We start from the raw sequence: 25092 nt of genomic DNA on the forward strand, positions 1-25092 counted from the left end.
AGACTGACAGTATTGCAGTAAATAACACACTGTTCACTTTCTTTATATTTTCACAGAAGATAATCATTTTCACAGAACTATATCAATTAGCAGTGTCTCATGTAGAATTTTAAGTGGGGTTACCAATTGTTTATTTTACTCCTGTTTGTTGTTCATTGGGTCGAGTGGGAGGAGTCGCAGCCCCACTTTACCGTGTAACTCTTGCTTAGTATTCTTGCTCGCCCCGGTATAAACTATTTGCTTGCCTAACAATTGTTATTGCGACATCCAGTGGACACATAGAGAACAGCAGTTTATTTATTTTAAAACTGCAGCTCAATTTTACTCTCAGCAAACTCCTCTCGCAGGCCGGATTGAATTTGTTTGCGGGCCTGATCCGGCATGTTTGACATCCCTACTCCAAAGCATTTGCTTAATCTAGCAGCAGATAGTTTTCTCGAAAAAGTGATGCGGCCGCACGTTGACCCAGTGGTTAGCACGTTGGCCTCACAGCCAGGAGATCAAGGGTTCAAATCTCTGTGTGGGTATCATTGTGGTGGAGTTTGCCTGTTCTCCCAATTTGTGTGTCTATGATTTTCCGGGGTAGTTCGCCTTCGTCTCACATTCTAAAACATACATGTTTGGTGAATTGGACACTCTAAATCAGGGTTATTTAACACATTTTCTTTTGTGTGGCCACATTTTAAGAAAGCTAAGGACTTCTCTCTTGACTAGTTTTTTTAATTTTGTATATTCCTAACAACCAGCATCCTATACAGCACACACTTGATTTGTTTGTCTATTTATTTAGTCAGTGTTCCAAAAAAAAAAATAGCCCTATCTATACAACAGGAGCAGTCTGCCGTTTTTAAGGTCCTCCTGCATTATCTATATGACAGCTATTTCAAGTCTTTTAAACTAAACTTGTGGGCTGACCTAGTGTCATTTCCTGGCAGGATTTGAAAAGCCATGCTCTAAACTGTCCATAGGTGTGAAGGCTTGTAATGAATGTGTCCTGAATTGACTGGTGACCAGTCCAGTGTTTGTTCTCTCTCTCCCCAAAGTCAGCTGGTTTAGGCTCCAGCTTGCGTGTGACCCTAATGAGGACAAGCAGTATTTGAAAATGGGTGAATCCTCAGAATCCTCTAACAGTCCTCAGAAAGAATCCATGACGTCATTTTATAGAAGAGAAACTCATGTCCAATTTTTGGTACAGCCTGTCCTGTCAAAGCACTACGAGTTCTGGTTCTCTTCTCTCTAGTGCTATCTTTTGTACTGTGTGATATCTCCTGTTTTAGAACACAAGTGGCTGGCTGGCAGCACATTGCCTTCAAACACCCTGAATGTGCCTTTCAGTGATAGACGGGATTGTAAAATGTCTACGTGGCATCGGTCATGATGTCTGGACATACGCCAGGCTCTTGTGAGGAACACTGTGATAAGTACATAACATTTCATGACTACAGGAGGATAGGCAGTGGGTTTTTTATTTATTATGTAAGCAACCTACAATTGTGTAAGCAAAGTCAAACATGGCAGGCTAGTATTACATGGACAATAGGGTCGCAGGTTTATCATGTACATGTTCCTTGCCGACATTATCTCTAGATGTGCCACTGAGAGATTAAAGGTCATGAGCTAGTAGCTAGTTGTGAAGCCCTCTCTAAAGGTTCTAAGCACCAGAAAATTATAGATTATCATGTAGAACTGCAGAGTTTAAGAGAGCTTAAGCCTAAACCAACAGTATGAGTGGATTCTTGCTACCATAAATGGTGCCCACTGCAGCCAGAGGGTCCATTCTTTCTGTCACTCTTTATGATAGATCGACTACTTAGGCCCCGTTTACACTATCACTACCACTACCCAGGGTAAATCTCAACTTATCTTATCCGTGTCCACACACAACAATGCCACTGTTTTAGACCCCCTACCCCTCCGTCCGCCGGCGCAACGCGACTTAGTATGCATGCGCGGAAAATGCACACGTCATAATCACCTCCAGTGTTGCTTTGTGTGCAAGTTCTTAAATTTAACTTATCTGAACAATATCCAGTGTTGTGGTATTTCAATTAACTGGAATCCAGTGTGCTGTGGGGCCATATTGTAGTGAATCACACCTAAGCCATCATAAATTAATAAAATCTTTATTGGACACGTAAACAATGTGATAAAAAACATTTTACATCAATCAAACTAGGGATCTAGATATCTGGTCAGGACACTCACTCTTTTGCCTTCACCTTTATTGTCCATTCGTTTTTGGTGACTTTATATAGTCTGGACCGAGACGTTGAGTCCGCGACATACATGCCGGACAATAACTGATACAGTCTGTTTTGCCAGTCTAAAAGCATTTGCCGTTTTCCATAGTCTTCCCTCGACGGTCGGGTAATACAAAGCACACGCTACCTTTTTTATCACATCCACGGGAGCTCGCATTCGCGTTGTCGCTCCGTCGAAAAATAGACAAAGTTTTTCGTTCATTCGAAAGTTCTCTTTCTGTCTGAGAAGTGTTGTATCCCAAATAGCTGCAATCGCTTTCTCTTAAGGTACCGGTATTCATGTGTGATTTTCACAAGCGTCTATACAGACGGAAGGAGAAACACGGCATTTCTGGTTGACTCACCTTCATATTTCCAACAATTTATTATGAAGCTGGCTGTAGCGCGTTCTTTCTGACATCACTTCCTCTCCGAACTCAGTTTGTAAACGATCAATGAGTCCATACAAAGCTAAGTGCCGGAGATTCAAAAAATACACGGCGCATTTACCCGTGTAAAAATTTGTCCGAGGATGGGGACCTTGAACGCTGGTTTAGTGTGGCTGAAACGGGGCTTAGGCTAAATAATTATTTGTTTAAGGGGTTAAACGACATAGTGTAGACATGGTCTTAGAAATGACAGATTCCTATAACGTAAAGAGCTATGGAATTGGTCTACAGTCCATGTAATTTACTGTATGTTGGTGAAAATGTCAAAGGACAGCTCTTGTATTGAGGCTCATGTTTGATTTCCCAGACAAATGTGGCACTTTCAACCATACATGTGTACTGATTGTTGTAAGTCTCTATGTTTGTGTGTGTGGGGCGGGGGCCGCTTGTGTTCCTGATGGTCCCCAGATGGGTACGCAGGAGGGTAGCTCTGACTTTTGGCTTTGACATGTGAGCGAGCAGCCAGCCGACCACGGGTCAGTGCTTCCTATATCTCCTCCGCATCCACACCCCTCCCTCATCTGGACTCCCTGCCGATCACATGGGCACTGTTCCTTGTCTACGGCAAGGTACTGAACTTTCGCTTATTTCCATTTGAGAACCAAGCCAATGCATGTATTGCAATTAAATTTGTGACACAGAGACCATTATGCACTGACCACTGTCATTACTAGTATGCAACTCCCTCTCTTGGTAGCAGCTTCACTCGAGTTCTGCAATGTGACAAACTGCCTCCAATGTGGGTTTTATTTTAACAGAAGCACTTTGATTCTCTCTCCAGCTGGTATATGAAAGCAGCCCACCTGCTCTTACAGAACCAACGCACATCACATGTACATCTATTTTTCTCATTTCAAAGAAGTGTGGCTCACCACTCAACTCCCTCGCTCTGCTATTGTCACACATACACACACAAAAAGCAACTGTCCAGCACACTAACAATATCACATTCTACACCAAGGCACACAAAATAAAACACAACCCACAACATGGAGATAACTAGAACAGTTGCTGCCGCCCTGGTTTAAAAATATTCCAACAAGGCTAGAATCAGAGAAGTGTGGGAATGTAAACAGTAACCTTTTGAACATGAAGCCTTGGCAAAATGTAGTTCTGCAAACACTGCTGTGGTTTACAAAACACCATGGTACCTCGCTCCTCAAAGTCAGCTGGTATAGGCTTCATTTCTACCTGTGTCCCTGAACAAGATAAAGCTGGGAAAAATATGTTTTTGTATGCAGCGAACAAACTTTGTTTTAATGTCATTATAGGTTTGATTTTAAATGTAAGCTGAATGCAATAGTATTGACGTTACATGCATTTCAGCAGCACTGATATACTGTGAATGAATTAACTGCAATAAAACAAGCCAGGGAAAAGACATGGAAAAAATGTTTTTGTTTTTGTTTTTTTTAACAGCGACTATAAACAAATCCGAGTTTTTCCTTATTCTTCATTCATTGACTCCTGCAGCAGAACTTTAAGCTCAAGCCCCAGCGAAAAAGAGGGAAAAAAGGCTGTCCTAGATTCCAAACTTGCGAATACATAAATAATAGATAACTTCTCAGGCTGAGATGTCTGACATAATTACTGGCTGTACTCTTAAATGGAGGGTCACATTTCCAGCCCAGATAACAGTCAGTACACTTCTCCATGGCAAATCCCCCACTCTTTCAACACACACTTTGACCCAATTTTATTACATCCAGAGGGAGAGAAAATCTGACCCTTGACCCAGTTATTATACTAATTACACATCAGCCTTGTCTCACTCAGAGGTATATCTCCTAAATTGACTTCAAGAAAGGAAACTACTGCGCCCGATCTTTTAAAAGAAAATAAAGACATAGAAGTAACTTTGCTTGGCAAAGGATATCAACTTTACCTCTTCTTTAGAGTCAAGCCTCATTGGAAGCAGACAAAAATCCTAATTCACAATGACAGTGTGAAAGATTAGAGAAACATGTTTAGAGTATTTTGTAATGCAAAGCCTTATTTAAAGCAGTCTAATCCGTGTTCACTGGGCACTACATTAAGTCAATGTCAAATTATCCCACGGTGGGGAGGAATGCAATTAAATCAAACCCACTAGGTGTGCACACAGTTTGTTTTGCTTTCTGTGCTACATCACCCCCAAGTTGACTCGTTCACTTAAAAATAGCAAGGGCACGGTGTAGCCGGTTGAAAATGTCCAGACCAGCAGTCAAAGGAAAATCACAAGTTAAGCATGCCCACATCAAACTTAAGGGGAAAAAAAGCATGTAAACATGTGCCACATGAATACGCACTGCAGATGGTGACATGCAATATAAATGGAGAGGGGAAGGGCTCAGCTCACGTGGTAGTTCATACATCCATCCCCCATGGTGCTTTGCTGGGACTTATCCCATCGTGTTTAAACTCTGCCAAGGGCAGATGAGTGCATGTATTTTAAGGGCATCACTTTATAACTGGTGTTCTACCAGGGGAAACTTCACGCTGTTAATCAACATAATGACTTGGATCAACAACATTAACTAAATACATTTTTCACACATTATAAAGCTACATATTAATCCACACCAAGCTTCTCTGAGCTGGCACAGCAATTTAGTAGATAGTTGATTAGCCCAAAAAGTTGCTTTTTTGAAATTGTATAATCAAAAGAAGGCCTCTGCTGGGATTCTTAACCCCCAATCTTTCTGTATGACTCTGTTTCATGGAACAGGGCATCCTTCTCTCTCTTTCTCGCTCACATGAATGCACATAGTCACATGTTCCCCCATACAAACTCATAGAACCTGACTGAATAGGCTGTTTTAATGGGGAAGCTACCACTCTGTACTGCTGGAACAGTCATTACAGAGCCACCAGCCTGGGCGCCAAACTGGGTCCCACCATATATGCTTTAGTCCACAGGTTTATTATGTTAACCATGAATAGTAAGTTCAGTAAATGTCTATTTATTCATTCATTAATTTGACAGGGACAGTACAATTAAACATTGCTACCCATAGGTAACCAATGTCAAAGTACATAAGACTTCTAGCCACAGGCTAATTTGCAATCCCCATCCCTGGTTAAGCTTTTAAAGAAAATTGGAGAAAAGTAAAAAACACAAACAAAAGGATTAAGACACGTACAAAATAAATATACATTAAAAATAATTGGCCCCATTTGTCCATACTACATCCAGTTCTAGTGCTCACAATTCTAATTTTCCTTAAGCCACTTTTTCAGTTTTGTGGAGAAACTTTTAATGTTCGACTGTGACTTTAACTCCAGTGGCAAAGAGTACCACAGATGTGAGGCCTTCATTGAGAACGCAGACTGAGCCAAAGTCGTCCGGCACCTTTCCACTCTACAACTCCCACCGACTGCAGCTCGAGTCTGCACACCTTCACTACTGTATCTTTGTATTTCTTTGCACATCACATCAGGGGCTAATCCATTAAGACACTTAAAAAAAATTGGTTTTAAAAATGAGAAATTTATAAAATTATCAAAACTCATCATGTTATATTTTTGGGTAATATGGCAGTGATGATGCTTCATTGGTTTTTGGTTAAATATCTTTAGTGTTTGTTTTTATGATGACAACAGAGGCTTCACTACACATTTGGAGGCCTGTCCGCAGACGATGGCACAATAAGACATATGGGATAAAATCATTGCATGCATGTAAACTTGTGCAGCTTACAGTTTATATTTCTTTTTATGGTCTCAGTCATTTTTTTTTAATATGGCCATCAAATTTTAGCTCAGGGTCCAATATAACACCCAAATATTTAAATTCCTTTACCTGGGCTATTTTATTTTGATTAATGCTGACCTGAATTTAATTTAACGAATGTTTCCTCAAAGATAAACACATTGAGACTGTTTTGTTATAATTTAGAGTTAAACAGTTATTTTGAAGCCATGTTGATACTTTAGCAAGCTGTCTGTTTAATATCTCTGAAGCTTGTGGGTGTCGGCTGCCAAATAAATGATTGCATCATCTGCATACATTTGGCAGATAGTATTTTTGCCAATATTGGGGAGGTCATTTATATATATACTGAAAAGCAGCGGGCTTAAAATAGATCCTTGTGGCACACCCAAATCACAAATTTATTACGTCTGATTTTACACCATTTATTTGAACACATTGTTGTCGCAATTCAAGACATGATTTAAACCAATTTATGGTTTGTTTTGATACATTACATTGTTTTAATTTGGTCATCAAAAGTAGGTGATTTACAGTGTTGAACGCTTTTAAAAAATCTAAAAATACTGCTCCAACATAGTTTACCATTGTCCAAAATACATTTGATCATTTCGGTGAAGTGGCACACAGCCATTTCAGTAGAATGTTTGGTCCGGAATTCACCAATGGAGACTCAATTATATGGAGCAATATTCTGGATTTGGCAAGGAAATGTATGGCAATACTCTTTTAGGCAAGTACTACCCCACCTCTAAGTCAGCCATAGTTTTTATTTCTACTAACAAGACAAGTTTTAGCTCATCAAAATGGAAGAGAACCATTACTGAATTGCCAATGCTCCCTCGGAGGATGAGAACTACATCCAACCAACATCCAGATCTGATTTAAGAAAAATGCTGAAAAAGTTTGTGTGTTAGGAATGTGGTTCCAGACATTCACTTCCAATATGAGAAAACCAAGCAACATGTGTTTGAAATGCCATATATGTAATGGTATGGTTCGAATTAGGGTAGTATTATTTGTACAGATGCTGTGCTACAAGGCCACAGTGAGTAATCTTTACCCTCCTATTGACAGTAGTAAAATAAATCCTGTAGTCCTTTTTGTAAATTAGACAGCGGGTTGTTGAGGGAACTGTGCAAAATACGGAAATCTACGTCCTAATTTCCTACTTGTGGTCAGTCACACACATCACCGTTTATCAATACCACAGTCTTTAATAATTCAGTACCAAGACACATTTCTTTCCAAGGTTACAACTCCCTCCTTGGTCTTGAGGCAAAGACTGATCTGTGTCTTTTCCATTCTTTCAAAAGTTAAAAGTTTTGTTTTGTTTTCTGCAAACACAACAGTTAGCCCAGCACATATCCATGAGATTCAAGATTGAAAATTAATTCATCTACAGCCATCATGGGCTTTTTCTCTTCTGTCTATGATTCTCTCATTTCCTTTATGAAATACGGACAGATGGGAAAACTGCGGAAAGAGTTGGAGCGAGATTGAGTGGGTGAGAGATGTAGAGGATGGGGGAGGAAAGGGGTGCTGTGTTTGTAATCTGCCCAGAAACTAGCCATGGGCACAAACCAGCGCCAGTCAGGACTTACATTAGGATTAGTAATGGCAAGTGCCATAAAAACTTAATATTTTATATTGAGCCTTTCAAATGATCACAACCGATGAGCACTGTAGGTAAGTATTAGGACTTTTTCATGATTAAAAATGTGAAAAATAGGTCAACATCAAGTCGTTCATCAGTCTACAAATATAAACACTAAACATGCTAAGTTTGGATGCTAAAAATGTGGTAATATGTGGCCTATGTCCTAAATAGTAGTACAACCTATGAGAGGAGCAAGTGTCTTCTTATTCCCTCCCACACCTATCCCAAACCCACCTGTATTAAAAAAAAGGAAATACAACTGATATTGATGAAATGGGGGGATTCCTTGGGAACTGTGTTGGTTGCTGACATACCTTCTGGTTACAAAGAAGATAACATGAAGGAAATGCAAAGGAGTGAACATTTGTGCCTGCATGTGGGTGGGAATAGCACTTTGATAGTTCAAAGCATGCAGTTGTGACCTCAATTCCATCCATCCATCCAGATTTACTGAGTTGAAGAATGTATTTTTGCTATGCACTAAAGCTCAATTGGAAAATGCTTACATTCTCAACACAACACCACTAACAAGAGCACAATAAACACTTAGAGAGGAATATATTTTTAAAAATACGCATTTCGTGTCTTTGAGCCTTGTCTAACCAATGCCATGGCCACAAATGGTAAATACAAGGAAACCTCCGTCGATTACTCAGAAGACCAACGCTGTTGCCAGGCTAAACTGCTGAGGCCACCGTGAGCCAGAAAGAGCATGCACTAAAAAAAACATACAGTAGCAACAGTGCAGACTGCAAAGAAGGGATTGAGGAAACATGGGCAAACGTGGACCTGGTCATTTATTTGAGACAAAAAAGACATTCACATTTATAATTGACCCTTCTTACACAGCATAAAACACATGCTTACATACACACAAAGGCTCATACAAAGTTCACTGGTGAGGGACGGGTGTGGGGGAAGTGCTAGCTGCATGACAGGGCTAAAAGACTCTGGGGCTGAAACCCATCAGTAACTCATGGATTAGTTCACACGTGCACACTGCCTTTTAATCTGCTCCAATGAGAAACAAGCAAAAAAAACAAAAAACAGGGAAACCCAGAGACAAAGAGCTCGAGATAGTGATGGCCAAAGCTTAAAAGCTAAAACAAGCATATTATGAAAACAACTGCATATACCCTACACAAATCGCTTTAATAATCACATATACAGATCATGTGATTGGATATCCACTCATCCTCTAAATCCCCCTAGCACCTATCTATATGTCCAAACATCTGCATGAAATAAACAACAACTAAAGCGCGTACATTTCTGTACACAATGCCACCATATCCCACAGATGCACGTAGGCTTGCCCCATTAACCCGGTGTGACTCGAGGAGTAAACGTCAGAAGCTTTGGATTAAAACACTGACATGGAGGGGCTTCTAGAATAAGTCTGGTGAAAAATCAGAGCTGCATCTAGCCAGATGTTGGCTCAGGCTGGTGGCCGGGGTTTAAGTGTGGCTGTTTTAATATGTTCACCAGGGGGTGGGGCAACATATGTAATCTAAATATTCAGTGTAGAAAATAAAAAGTGCAAATAGACATTCATGGGTCAAGGTTTTTAGTGTTTTACTGCCAATCTTTTGGTTGTTTTTTTTTAATGCTCTCGACACTGCCACATAACTTTAAAGAGTAGCACCTTCATTCCTGATTTGAATCTGTGTCTTTGAGGTGGTGGAATCTGCACGACAACTTACTATTCCAATCATCCAGTGTTTCATTAAATCTATCGCAGAGTGGTCCCTTCTTTAAATGGCCTTTCTGAGCGGGAATTCGCCAGCCTTCTTGGCACAGTGTCGTCAAAGTGCGAACACAAACGCAGTAAGAAAAACGTATTCTTCCATAAATATTGTGATAAGCACTTACTTGCATTGTGCATTGTCAAAATTAAACTTTGCAATGTAGAGTCAGTGCAGATTCAGTCGGCATCATAATGACGTGTAATCTTTGAAGTCAGGATAAAAGGTTTGGAAATGTTATTAATTAATTGCACGGCTCTCATTGGTGCAAAGCGAAATATGTATACATGATTGGTCACAAGGCAGATTCTCCTCATTGCCACAGCTGTGCATCTAAAAATAGAGGCCACAGTCAGTTTTAGACCAATTGTGTCTTGTTCCTTCTGCATGTATCCTATTTTTTCTCTCTTTCCATCCTGTATGGCTCACTCTCCACCAACCCCCTATCCATCTCCTTAAAGTACAGATTAAATTAGCTCAGCAGTAAACGTGACAATCTTCTCCAGGAAAGGGAAGGAATATTCCAGAGTAAGTAATCCTGAAACAGTATATAATGTTAACTTTGTCCCTGACAGAATGATTCATTTTTTTCCATTTGTTTTTTATTTCCATGCAGACTGGCTGTGAAGTCACTTTTCAGAGTTGATATGTTTGAACATATACAAAGTGTTTTCACTTGGCTTAAACTTGCTGACTCTATAATCATGTTTGGTTACACTGACCTTCTACAAAATGATGCCAGGATACACTTAGTTAGCATAAAGGCATAACAACAGGCTAAGACAAAAGGCCTTAAAGGTCAGAGGGGACCTAAAAAAAGATAAGACAAAGTGACAAATGACAATAGTCAACTCGCACAATTTACATTCGTCAGTTTGAGATGAAAGTATTACTGAATAGTATGTTCTAACAAAGGCATACTAACCATGAAACAACAGTGTATATTTCTTAACCATTACTTTTGCATTTCATATTGTTTCAGGTTTTTGTACAAATAAGAAAAGAGCATCTACTGTATCTATTGAATAGTCTTGGTTTCCTTGCAGTTTTAATGATTTTAATACTTCTGTGAAGTCTCTTCTGAAGTAATGTCATTGGCAACTGGCAGTCAATCAATAAAAAGCTTCTTAAATGCTATTTTATACGCACTAAATTAAGAATAAAGTACCACAAAACTTTGTATTATATTTTTCTTTTTGAATAACAGAAATTAGTCATCTTCAGATAAGCAAAAACACATGTCCAAAACAAAACATTTACACCATATTTCCAATTGTAGATATTGGCAGACCCTAACCTAATACTATTATTTTACTGTGTTAATTACAGCGTTGAAATTCTGTGCACGCACTGGCACATAGGGAAGGGTAGATTAGGTTTGTTTTGTGCTTTAAGTCAGTGGTCCCCAACCATCGGTCCGGGGACCGGCACCGGTCCATGACGCATTTGTTACTGGGCTGCACAGAGACATTAAATAATGTATAACCGAACGCATTTTCTCCTACTTAACTTTCGCCAGTCCCACCAGACCATACTTGCCAACCCTCCCGAATTTTCCGGGAGACTCCCGAAATTCAGCGCCTCTCCCGAAAACCTCCCGGAACAAATATTCTCCCGAAAATCTCCCGATTTTCAGCCGGAGCTGGAAGCCATGCCCCCTCCAGCTCCATGCGGACTTGAGTGAGGACAGCCTTTTTTCATGACGGGAGGACAACAGGGTGACAAGAACTAAATCATCCAGACTAGAGATAAATTGTATTATTATGTTTATCTTACCTAAAAATAAATATATTTATTAATTAAAAAAAAAAAAAAAAAAAACTAAATACATTTTTACTATATTTTGCTAAAAACATCAAAATTAATTGTATTTTTATTTGTATTTTTTCGTGACTCCTTATTACATCTAAGGCTGCAGCTAACGATTATTTTTCTATCGATTAATCTATAGATTATTTTTTCGATTAATCGGTTAATCTATAGATTATTTTTTCGATTAATCTATAGATTCTTTTTCCTTTTACCGATTATTTTTTTTATTTAAAATGAAGATGAAAAAATAAATGTAGGCCAGTTTTTTCAAAAGGCATGGCTTTTATTTACAAAAAAAAAAGTATGGCCACTCAGTCAACATTGACAACAACATGACAAAATATTCTGTAACAATGTAAACATTTAACAAAATTAAAAGTAGCTTATTTGCTTTTAATGTGCAAATATAAAAGTAAACATCCAGTGCAAATCTTAATATTCTGCAATAGTATAAGCATTTCAAAAGTAAAAGTATTGCTTATTTTGCTTTAAAATGTGCAAAAATAAAGATAAACATCCAATTCAAAAAAGTGCAAAACGGAAATATTCTGTAACAACAGTGTAAACATTTCAACAAAAGTAAAAGTATTGCTTATTTGCTAAAATGTGCAAAAGTAAAGATAAACATCCAATACAAAAAAGTGCAAAACGAAATATTCTGTAACAACAGTGTAAACATTTCAACAAAAGTAAAACTTTTGCTTATTTTGCTTAATAACACAACAATGATAGTATGATTAAAGTGAAAGTTAATTGTTCGTTTGTACATAGTATACGTAATTGTTAATGTTGTAAAAGGTATTTGCACAACTAATTAACGTTAGCGTTAAAGAGGAGCGCGTCTTTGTAAACACTGAACAGGCACGCCAAACGCTCCTCTCAGAGCGAAACGGTGCTTTAGTTTATGAATTTACAACGCAGATACAAATGACACATTCATGTTTTTGTGTAATGATGACAACGTATACTCACGTGGATGATTGACTAGTTGATGGTGATGGCAAGAACGCTGCCGTTGTGCTGCTATGATAGGCCATTTCCGCTCGACACAGTGTGCATACAACAACATTATTAGCAGAGGTGGGTAGAGTAGCCAGAAATTGTACTCAAGTAAGAGTACTGTTACTTTAGAGATTTATTACTCAAGTAAAAGTAAGGAGTAGTCACCCAAATATTTACTTGAGTAAAAGTAAAAAGTATGTTGTGAAAAAACTACTCAAGTACTGAGTAACATACACACACATATCATATATATATATACATATATATATATATATATATATATATATATCTATATATATATATGTGTATATATATACACACACACACACACACACACACACACACAAACACACACACACACACACACACGTTTATATATATATATATATATATATATATATATATATATATATATATATATATATACATACATTGATATATACAGTATATCATTTATATTTATTTATTTTGCCGTTTTTGTTTACATGTTAAAGGTGTTTTAATGAATATACATGCATGTTTAACATATAGATTCCTTTCTTTCATGAAGACAAGAATATAAGTTGGTGTATTACCTGATTCTGATGACTTGCATTGATTGTAATCAGGAAGCAGTGCTGGTAACGTCCACGTTTTCAAATGGAGGAGAACAAAAGTTCCTCCTTTCTGTCTAATACCACATGAAAGTGGTTGTTATTTGGCATCTTATTTGTCCACCTTCCATATTCGTTTTTATACCCTTTACAAGAAATACATTGGCGGCAAACTCCGTAGCTTGCTAGCTTGTTTGCGCTGGCTTTCGGAGACTCTTATTTTGAAAGCGCAGGCGCGATGGAGCGGGACTTTTATTGTGAAGACAGGAACTGTGCAGTCAGTCTTTACGGTTGAAATAAAAAAAGGGTCTTTTTTCCTTCACACTTTTGATTGATTGATTGGAACTTTTATTAGTAGATTGCACAGTACAGTGCATATTCCGTACAATTGACCACTAAATGGTAACACCCGAAGTTAGCTCGGAGCCAGTCAGGTCATGTGACCCCTGGCTCTGTTTGATTGGTCCAACGTCACCAGTGACTGCATCTGATTGGTGGAACGAAGTGAAACGTCACCAGTAAGGCAGGCACTTTGAAGGTCTGTCTGACAGACCAAAACAAACAAAGCGTGCATTAACAGATCGATAAAAATTAGTAGCGAGTAGCGAGCTGAATGTAGATAAAAGTAGCGGAGTAAAAGTAGCGTTTCTTCTTAGGCCGTTTATTGAAATACTGCCACACTTTTGACGACTTTTGGCGTGCTTTTTTTCCCCTCGCTCGCACCGCTCGCATCGTCTGCTTTGCGCTCCGCCATGACGGTAGTGTGACGTAAATATGCGACGCGTCGACGAACAAAAACGTCCTCGACGTATTTACGTAACCGATGTCGACTACGTCGACGCGTCGTTTCAGCCCTAATTACATCCAGCCATAGTATATGGCTGGATGTAATGGCCAAATATGTTTATTAAAATAAACATATTTGAAATAATTTATTTTAAATTATCATAATAATTCATTTAAAATTACCATATTTAATTATTAAAATAATTGCTTGTTTATCAACAACTTTAGCATTTTATTCATTACATTTTGAAACTCTCAGAAGCCAAGTTATGTTACATTCCTTAATATTTATTTATGCAAGTTTGAAGTATCAATTATCTAAACACAGTTTGTTTGCATATTTTCAGGATGTAGATATCTCTATATATATATATATATATATATATATATATATATATATATATATATATATATATATATATATATATATTAAAAAAAATAAATATATATATATATGTATGAAATACTTGACTTGGTGAATTCTAGCTGTCAATATACTCCTCCCCTCTTAACCACGCCCCGCCCACCCCCGACCGCGCCCCCACCTCCCGAAATCGGAGGTATCAAGGTTGGCAAGTACGGTATGCACCAGACACACCAATACGCGTGTTCATAGATGTATTATAAAACTTCTAATAGGAAGTCGCCATTTGCTATATTTGTTACATATTTGTTACATGGAATCATGCAAATTAATACCAATATAAAATGTAAGGGTGCCAAATCGCACCTGCAGTCCGCGGCAGGTTGATGACCTAAGATCAGGGTAGATCAGGAACAAAGTGACCATCGTAGTTAAAGTGCATAAGGCAGATGGAGAAGTGCTAAATTGCTGCATATAATAATTGTGCTTAAGGAAGAAAATACACATCTCTTTTGGCCTAGTACGTTAAAGTGCTGGTATTATTGCACAAGTAGTTAGCAATAACAGATGTAGTTACGCATGGAAAATTGGACCAAAAAAAGCTAACAGTGTATCTATGTATAAAATATTGCACAAAATATCAATACATAGCTTTAAGAATGGTAGTAGAAATCTACAGAAATCTATTGGAACTAATGGCAAGTATTTTTAGCTTTAATATATATCTATGCTTTTGTCCTTGAATGTAATGTATCACCTATAACACATCAGATACTAAAGCCAAAAAAAGCCTACTACGAGCAAAAAAAAAGTCTATGGAGAGCTTTTTTGCAAAGGGAAAAGGCCAGTGGCTCCCACTAATTGAACGTTACGGTGAGTTTTTTCATGTATTCATTTTCCATGCACTTAATTGCTATATTTATCTGCCATATGTGGAAGGCCAGTCCCTGAAAATATTGCCTATATTAAACCAGTCCCTGGTGCAAAAAAAGTTGGGGACTCCTGCTTTAAGTAACTCTCAGTCAGGTGTGTTTGACTTCACATCCCATCAGCCTGTCAGTTACTTCCTTGTCATTGTTTAAAGTACAAGTAGTGTGGAACAACGAGTTGCCTCTATATTGAAGCTATTATCATATAGGTCTGATTTATGACACCAAAAGACTTCCAAAGTTTGTGAATAAATAGATATGATCAAAATAGTATCAATGGATGTTTTGAGAGCGAGTATAATGAGCGCAACAGAGGACCCTCAATCAGTTGAGTCAACTGTTTTAATATTTATTTATGATTTTGAATGCATAAAAAAAGTCAAGTATATGTGTTCTTGTCTTACGTAAAGATTGCAAAAGATAAACACCACATCTCTTTCCAATTTTTGCGTATTTCCAGTGTGACTGATCTGGTTACATTGTCAGAGGGCAGAAGCGTTACTACTGTGATGTCCATCTCCGAAAATAGCCGAAGGTATTCTGAGAGCAATATTCAAAATGGCTGATTGAATTTGTGGCATTTTGTAATGTTTACACAGTGTTTTCACATACTTTGCGGATTGTAAATACAATTGGGTACGGTTTAATGAATACAATGAAACACAAATAAGCATTAAAGTCAACTTGTTTTTCCACTCTACTGGTACTTTAAACCAGTGTCAAACAATGCTTTCAAAGAATAGCACCTCGTGGCTTGTGTTTGTTTGTGGGGGGTGGGAGGTCGTGTGAGTGTGCCCCAACACGTGTACATGCTCTAGCTGGGCTCACCAGACCAAAGATCAAGCCCCTTAAGCGGCTTTTCTGAGCCAAGAAAAGCCTACCGGTACAAGTCGTCACGTTGGTCAGAACAAACGATCCCAGTTTCAGGCTCTGCAGCAGGGCATAGAATAGGCTGCACTCACTGGGCAGAGAACAGAATGCTTTAGCACAATCACAGCAAACGTAACCCAGGCTTTTTCATGCTTAACAGCTCATCCAACCTCAAGGCCTCCCAACGACAGAGCCTGATTCAGTTCCCATCGGTTGCAAAGGCTCCATCCAGATTACCGTAACACAAATGTGACACCTATTCGACCAGTAAATTCAAGTGTCTTTCTTGATAAATGAACAACTTTTAGTGACATTACAAAGTGGATGTTAAGTCAAATGAATAATCGAATTGGCGATGTTCAGGCTCTTACCAGCGCTGTGAAATAATTCAACATTTCATCAAATTAATCAGTTTTCAAGTTAATCATGTTTAATCACCATTTGCAAACAATACTGTATAAATGACACCAATTTTTGCTGTACTGTATACTGTATTACCAGAAAGATAAATGACAGGGTATGACTATTTTCAAAGTGGCACTATTATGAACAACAAACTTTTCTTACCCATTGGTAGCTGCTGTTGTGTATATGGTAATTGCACAAGTCCCCAAAATTACTTCCTACTTCCACCAAACGAGCTGTTTGGAATGTGCACGATTGGTGACGTCACAAATTGGGAAAGAAGATTATCCATGTATGGTATACATGTACCCAGAGTGCCTTGCGAGAGTCCGCCATTGTAGTCCGCAAGTTTTTTTTTACTATCCTCTTCAAACTGCTAATAACTACAACAAAGTTGGCGGAAAGAAGACGCAGTCGAAGTGGAGCCACATACATGTGACCACCCACAAACTCGCGCATCCTGAAGAGGCGATCAGAAAGCGGCTTAAAAACAGCCTGTAAAACATAATCTATGCAACATTTTGACCAAAGAACCAATATTACACTTATGTAGACCACAAGGAAGTGTTTTAAATGTAGAAAAAAATATATATATATGACACTTTAAACATCAAATTATAATCACGCAAAAGAATACTTACTACACACCAAAATAAAATATGTCTGTCTCATGCATGTCTATCTACAATTCCTGTGGACCAGGCTATATGCTGGAGTTACAGGTATGTAGAACAGTATTTTTACTTTTAAAACGCAGTGCATTAAGAATAGTACAACTAAGCACTTTCACTTTCTTTGTTGACTGTTCCATCATTGTTCTTTTGGGAATAAAACCCATCTATAGTGTCGGCCAGCTTATTCCGCTCCATCTCACCTGTATACTAAACTGTCCCGGTCATGTTCCAGATGAAAGTTTGAACTTTTGGTTGGTTTAATTTCAGTTTCTGACATTATTCTCTGTTATGTGTTTTAAATTGGTTGCATCGGTCTCCTGTTTTGGTTCATTGCTATTTCTCAAATGTGTGTAGGGAACAGGTCACGGTTGTCTTTTATTTGGTAAATAGTCAAGCTTCAAAGACGACACCGGTTCATTGTGTTTGTCATGCATGTGATTTGTTCAAGTTATTTTTTTGACAGCATGGTATGCTAATTGATGCCACTGATTGCCAGATGTTGTGTCTGTTTCCTGCTATTTCTACTCTGTATCTTTTATTTAGTTAGCTCTCCGTACAGGTCCCTTTGTATTTTTTTCTACCTTGCTGCGCTGTGTGATCGAATTATTCATTATTAAAGACTTAATTGATCCATGTCATACATCCCCAAGTAAACTAAACCAAATCATGGCAGAACATGACTGTTCCGCCTTCATAACAGAGAAGCAAGGCTTACCATGATGGGCACGTGTGTACAGTAATTGAATTATTTAGTTACAGTCATTAAGGTGTTTCCGTTTTTGAAAGACCTAGTTCTTTCACAAGCTACAATCAAAGACAGGTGAGTACCCCAATGTCAATCTGTAAAAAACTGCAAATAAGGTATGAGTCACACACTAGCCAAAACAAATTCCGGGAGGTAGGAATATGGGTGGTCTTAACATTCCATCCACTCATAGTGATTTAGAGTCTTATGGTGGTGGAGGGCAAATGATAAGGAAACAATTCATAATCTATTGCAGGAAGTAAAGTCTTTAAAACGATTGGCTGTAAATTTTCAAGATCTAAATGTGGAAAATATTAAATAAAATGGTATTTAATAGAGTAAAGACACACGACAAGACTGCACCAAATTGTAGATCTTCAAACTTTGAAAACATACCAATAATCAAACAGCAATCAATATAGAATCTTCTCATTGACGGCATCAATGTATATGTTCATGTAATTGACAAGCAACAAACTAGTTGAAATAGGGACATCTAATGACAGTTATGGAGGAAGAATTAAAAATGCAACATTCAGGCCCTTTACTTGGTAGACATTCATAGTGCTTGAGGGGGTGCATGGTGAAAGAACAGTACAGTACAATCTGGTCTAACTGTACCGTAACCATCTGGAATGTTATTTCTCTCCTTTTATGCTGGCCCTGTGGGTTCTGTTGTCACGATGAAATCAGTCGTCACCGAGGTTATCAAGCCCTGCAGTTAGATTCAGCAGATCCAAGTGTTGAAAGTTGTGAGACTTTTTTTTTTCAATGCTTATAAGTCTGCTGCACTAGAATCATGGTTTAAGCCTGACACACTTGGGTGAACAACTTTGGCTGATACATATAGCTTGCAGTGGGGCATGTTCTGAAAGGGAATTGGATTAACTTCTAGCAAAGACGAGGGATTATAAATGATTCTGACAAGTGCGCTTCTAAAAAGATGGATTACCATTTCAATTTTACTCACTTTCCTCAGTAACAGAAATTTTAATTTGTCTTGTATTATAGCTGAGATAGGCTCCAGCGCCCCCCGCGACCCCAAAAGGGAATAAGCGGTAGAAAATGGATGGGTGGATGGATTGATTTTCACACTACCGAGCAAAAAACACCAGTAGAAAGAGTGTGTACTTGAAGAGTAAGATAAAATACATATCAGTGGATTTTGGCATACATAGTATGATACAGGACTGCTTGGACCAGTAAAGAACTGGCAGGACAAGGAGGAGGTGAAGGAAACACTTAGAAGAATGAAAACAAAAATGCGGAGGGTGTGCAAACACAGTGTTCACGCTGCGTTGTATGAAGTACTACAAGAAAAAAATGCAACCCAGCATGGAATCTGCAGTCTGCCAGACCTAACCAACCAACTGCGTTGCCATGTGTGGCATCACATCTGAGCACCACAGTGACACATCAACTCTTGTCTATATTTAACACACTGAGTCCAATGTGCCCATCTTTTTACTTGAGCTTGCCAGGGAGGATAGCAAGAACAGGCCGAGCTGATATGTGATTACACCGAATAGATCCAAAGCTCCCACAGCCTCTCATTGTACCCACACCCTCACAGATGATGAAATGCAAGGCACACTCTTCTCACTTATTAACTATAAATCTTGCAAGTCTCACCACTCTTATTTATGGTGTCAAAGAAAGCTTTTGAAAGATTGACTTGTAAAGTCTGCACACATGGCATAAACACCAAGAAGAACCCTAGGTGGTTGGTGAACGCAAATCAGATAAGGCCCTTCAAGAAACCACCATAAATACCACATGACATATGATTGTGTTAGGGCAACATCAGGAACAAAAATATAAATGTGTTTATATGTGTGTAATGTACCAAGCTGTGGAATATTAATACACTCCCTGTACTTCTACAACTCCGGGGTGTGGCTCATTTCATGACTGCATGCATGTTTGTTCAAAGCCCTTTGCAACCTAACTACTGCATAATTCTGTATGGTGCTAGAGTGGAAATAAGAGATAGATGAGTGTGGGGTTAAGTTTGTTTCAAATGGCCTGTTGACAAAGAAATCCTTACATTCATTATAAAAGAAAATGTCTGAGCAAGTGCAGTGGGAGTGTTCTGACTTTAGGGTGCTTGCTGTTTTCCCTCTTGCTGCCGTTCGTTTGGCTAGGTGTGAAACAAGTATAGAACCCAGTCCAACTCAGGTGCGAACTAAAAGAACAAGTCGATCAAGTTGGGTTTCGGTTCACAGATTTTTAGTTATTAACAAAGGACAATCTTGATGTATGTTGGCGGCGCTCACTTAGATTGGTTTAGACTCATTTAAAAAACCTATGAACTGATTCAGAACAATAAAGATGGTGTGGAAACAACCTTGAAGGGATCGTATTATGATTTTTTTTGTAGGCCTGGGTGACATGGCCTAAAAATAAAATCCCAGATTTTTCACTACTTTTTAAAGAAACCAATGATTAAAAATGACAAAGACAATTCTTTTTTTCCGCTTTTATTTGATCAAAAGGTACCGGTAGTTATTTAAAATGACACTGCATACACTACATCTTACTCTTAGCAAAATTCTAATTTGTATATTATTGTTCTTTTTAGACCAGATATAAATTGTACTTTTTATGCAAACATTTTCAAAAAACTAAATTAAGAACTTCTTCTGGGAGGCAATACTTCTGCTTGAATTAAATACTTCTGTAAACAAAAATGTAGCATTGTACATTGCATGCAAACAAATAATAATCTCCAACATTGAGATTAATAAAGTGAAAACTTAAAACTTCTGTCTTGAAAAAAATAAATAAAAATGTTGCATTGCACATTGCATGCAAACATATCAATTCCAGTAAATCAATGGACAACAAAAAACAATAATTTTAATAAAAATCTATCAGATCAATAAAGTGCAAACTTAAAACTTCTGTCTTGAATAAAACAATTGTGTAAAAAAAATGTAGTATTGTACATTGTATGCAAATATATAAGCAAGTACAACATTGAGATGACTATGTATAGTTAGGAAGTGGATAAACGCAGGCTTTTCCATGTAGTATTGTGGGCTCCGTGTTAGTGTGTACTGATGTTAAAGACAATGTACACTTGATTGCACATGCAATATATGACTATAATGGTAATTAAATGTGTTATAATTCCACAAGAGTTTTGCAGCAGCACACGTGTACAAGCTGTCCGGTATGGCTGTGCATAGCGACTGCTCTAGTGATCGCTCTGTGCATTGTTCTCCTTTCTCATTGTTCCATGGTATCATCATACATACCTAGTGTAAATGATTCCACCAAAGTAAGTGGCTTCTTAGGTGGAGTTTGTTGTTGTTGCAATGTTGTTCGCCACGTAAAGAGATGCATTTCACCCCACTCTGCTCGAAGCTGGAATAAGTATGTGGTGCTACTGCCTTTATTAAAGAAACTTTTCACCGTGCAGTCACTTGATCCACACCTGTTGCCACACTTTTAAAGCACTGACAACAGTTTTCTTTTCTTCGGAACAAACGTCTGACTTTTGTTAGCATTAGCCATGTTTTGCTAGGCCTGTGAATCTCCGCTAAGGAAGTAAGTGGGCGATTTCTTAAATCGTCTGCAACAAAAAACTCAAAATTTATCGATAATATCAATATATTATATATTGTATATTCGATATATCGCCCAGCCCTACCTGGGCGATATATCGAATATACTCGATATATCGCGGGTTTGTCTCTGTGCGATATAGTAAATGACTATATCGTGATATTCGAGTATACGTTCTCACGCAGTTGTTTTTAGCTGCAGGCTCTTCTCACTCTTTCTAGTCTCTCCTTCTCACAGAGACATACAACAAGCGCACTTTCTTACATACGTCACATACTGTCGCGCGTGCAACGTCATACACTCTCGGAGCAGAGAGGTAGCGACATGGGTAACGTTAGCTGTGATGCTAGCGGAGCGGTGCGAGTGGTAATACGAGAGAAAGAAGGTGCGAATCTGGTAACGAATGAAGGAAGAAGAATTATTTCCCAAAAAAAACCAGCACGGGGTCCATCGTCTGGCGGTGGTTTGGCTTCAAGCGGGAAGATGTTGAACAGACAACCGTTATACGTCAAGTGTGAGGCAAAAGCGTTGCTACAAAAAGTAGCATTACTGCTAATTTGTAGCATCATTTGAAAAGTCACCCTATAGAGAATGAAGAGTGCCACACCCACAAAATGCCGAAGCAACCATTTGCACATCAACACCGTATGAAACAAATAGTCAACAACAGAAGGAGATAACGTCCGCAGGAACCTACCACATAGCAAAGGACATACACTATTTGATTTCGTAATATGCAGCTCATTTTTATTTGACACTTATTGAAATATCTTGTGTGACATCATGCACAAAAGTGCACTTTATATGTTTTAAACTATTGTAGTGGCATTCTGTACAAAAAGTGCACTTTAATTTAGTGTTGTTTTGATATGTCATCTTAGTGACATCAAGCACAAAAGTGCACTCATAGCTTGTTTTAAAATGTCTCTGACAATCTTGCACTTTCTGTTTTGGAAATGACATGAATGTTTGTGCCACTGCTTAATAACTGTTTAATAAATACAGTTTTGGTAAATTGACATAGGTGTGATTTCCCTCTCTGCATGAAAGTTTAAAATGAGCATATATTAATGCCGTATGAACAAGAATATTTTAACGTAGACACATAGAATCATCATACTGCTGTGATTATATGCATCAAGTGTTCATTCAAGGCTAAGGCACATATCGAGATATATATTGCGCGTCGTGACATGGCCTAAAAATATTGAGATATTAATAAAAGGCCATATCGCCCAGCCCTACGCCCAGTCCTAACTTCCTTGTGGTCTACATAAGCTGTAATGGTGGAGCGTTGGTCAACATTTTGCATAGATATTGTTTTACAGACCATCTTCAAGCCGCTTTCTGACAGTCTCTTCAGAATGTGCCATTTTATAGGCGCTTATTTATCTGCCAAAACGTCTCCACCCTGTCCGCCAAGTTGTAGTTTTTAGTGCTTCCATACTGGCAAATAAAAGCTAGAACTATATGCAAATATTTATAAGAAAATGGCAACAGCGCAGGATTCCAACATGCATGTGGATGTAGAGGAGGATGGAGAAAAAGAAGGATGTTTTTGACTACAACTGAATAAAAATGGTGAACTTGCGCAAAGCTTTTTGGGTAAATCTCTACTATATATGGAGATAACGGCTGGCAAGACTGAGGCAAAATATGTGACAACCGTCTCAAACTCCAAACGGCTTGTTTGTAAAGAGGCAAAGGTGTTTTGTTTGAAAACAATTTTCATGACGCCTCCATGGTTTAGATTAACATTTGTGGTAATTATGGGGATCCCAAAGACGCAGAATCAGGTGCCAACAGGTAAGAAAAATCGGTTTTGCATAATCTGACCCCCTTAAAAGGCAAAATTTTTGGAAGAAATTATGATCGACTTACCTATTCTTCTCCAGCTCATTGTGTGTGGACCTGCAAGGGCAGAACAAAAGGTTGCATTTAGACACAAATCTCGTATTCAAGGAAATTATTATACATATATACAGGACTGGAGATACAGTGCAATATTTTACCAAAAATGTGTTCTAGTTGGTGTAATGGCCACATGATGTATGAAAGAGACTAAGACCCTGTGATTTCATATCATAAGTCGTATGAACTGAATTATTAATCCAGATGGTGACAATTTGCACCTCACAGCAATAAGAGGGTACTCTCTATATGTTGGTTCTCTCCAGCTCCCTCCCACGGCAGGTTAAAGGGGAGCTTGAATTGCCCGTAGGTGTGATTGTGGGTGGAAAAGATTGTCTCTATATGACGAGCCTGTAATTACTTTTTATTAGTGGGATATATACCAAGTTATAGCTCCCAGCAGGCATGCATAGAAAATTGTATAGCAGACAGACGGACACAATTATTATTATATTCTTCAACAAAGTTCAAGCTGAGGCCTAGCTTTTCAAAGTCTTTGCACCATTAAACATCAGTGTGACAGCCAAAAGTGCACTATCATCTCCTCCTCAATGACACACGACACTGCTCAGCAGGCATATACAAATGACACTGACTTGTGCTCCCTTAGGAGTCACTTTTTGGGGATGGGCCTGTGTCTACATGCATGTGCTGCTAGCAGGAATGGGAGCAAGTACATGTCCTGTGCACGAAGCAAGCAGGGTTCAGTGCTCTGTTAATAATGTAAAGTGAAGACGCTAGTCCCTTACACTGCCTTTGTGTGGCAACATATTGAAAGAAGACAAAAGCCTTCCCATGCGTAAATGGCCGAGTTTCCATCACTGCAAAGTGTGCTCCACCTCAGCTCAAGAAGTTGTACTTTTAAAGGGTGGGTGACAGGTGTAACTTGCCCCTGAAGCATGCAAACAAAGCATCACTGATGCTGCAATATGTCTCAAATATGAAGTCTACCTACCATAACTTGGAATTAGACAAGGATATATAGCCATTGTTCTACACCGCTGCTTCACAGGAAATTACCCCTCCCAAATTAATAATTAAAATGAATTAAAACACCATATGTCTGCATTAGACTACATTACTGTTCATGTAGTATGCAAGAGTGGCTGTGCATTCAGCGGTGTCAGTGGTTAAAATTTAAAACGACAAGGCCAACGGCCAGGTGGCCGTGCTGGGATCACAGTAGAACAAGGAAGTGGAAGTTGGCCTGCAGTACAAGAGCTTAAATAGTGGAAGGGTTTCAACATACATCAACTACAACCCAGCAGAAGTCATGTAATGTGTTCTGCCTCAGCTAACCATCTTTGAACAACTAACATTTGTATCCTCCTGCATGAACAGCAGAAGCCCATTTGGTCTATTCCACATTAATATAATGGTGGTACTTCCTAATGTTTCAACTTCTGAAACTGCAATGCAGAAGACGAGATTTTCTGGCAGAAAATTCATTATTGTACAACCATATTTCACATTGTTTTTTGTAATTGTGCTTGTAATGTCTTAGTGTTGGCTTTTAACCAGCGTGCACATCATTTATAAGACACAAGCATTTTACCATTGATTTTACTGTCGTGCGCAATAAGTCACGTTTGTTAAAGGGGAACATTATCACAATTTCAGAAGGGTTAAAACCATTAAAAATCAGT

The 25092-nt window shown here is 38.4% G+C and overlaps 1 protein-coding gene across 3 annotated transcripts in view; it reads right to left on the bottom strand.

The window, feature by feature from the left end:
* Positions 1-25092, bottom strand: part of mxi1 (max interactor 1, dimerization protein) — a 74687-nt gene that overhangs the window by 23042 nt on the left and 26553 nt on the right. For all 3 annotated transcript variants that reach the window (XM_061922761.2, XM_061922758.2, XM_061922760.2), the window contains one exon: positions 23417-23446. In XM_061922761.2, coding sequence (XP_061778745.1) covers positions 23417-23446 — 30 coding nt within the window. The remainder of the gene's footprint in view (positions 1-23416; positions 23447-25092) is intronic.

This window comes from Nerophis lumbriciformis, linkage group LG27 (genome assembly GCF_033978685.3).
Source record: "Nerophis lumbriciformis linkage group LG27, RoL_Nlum_v2.1, whole genome shotgun sequence".
In the NCBI taxonomy this organism is placed as follows: Eukaryota; Metazoa; Chordata; class Actinopteri; order Syngnathiformes; family Syngnathidae; genus Nerophis; species Nerophis lumbriciformis.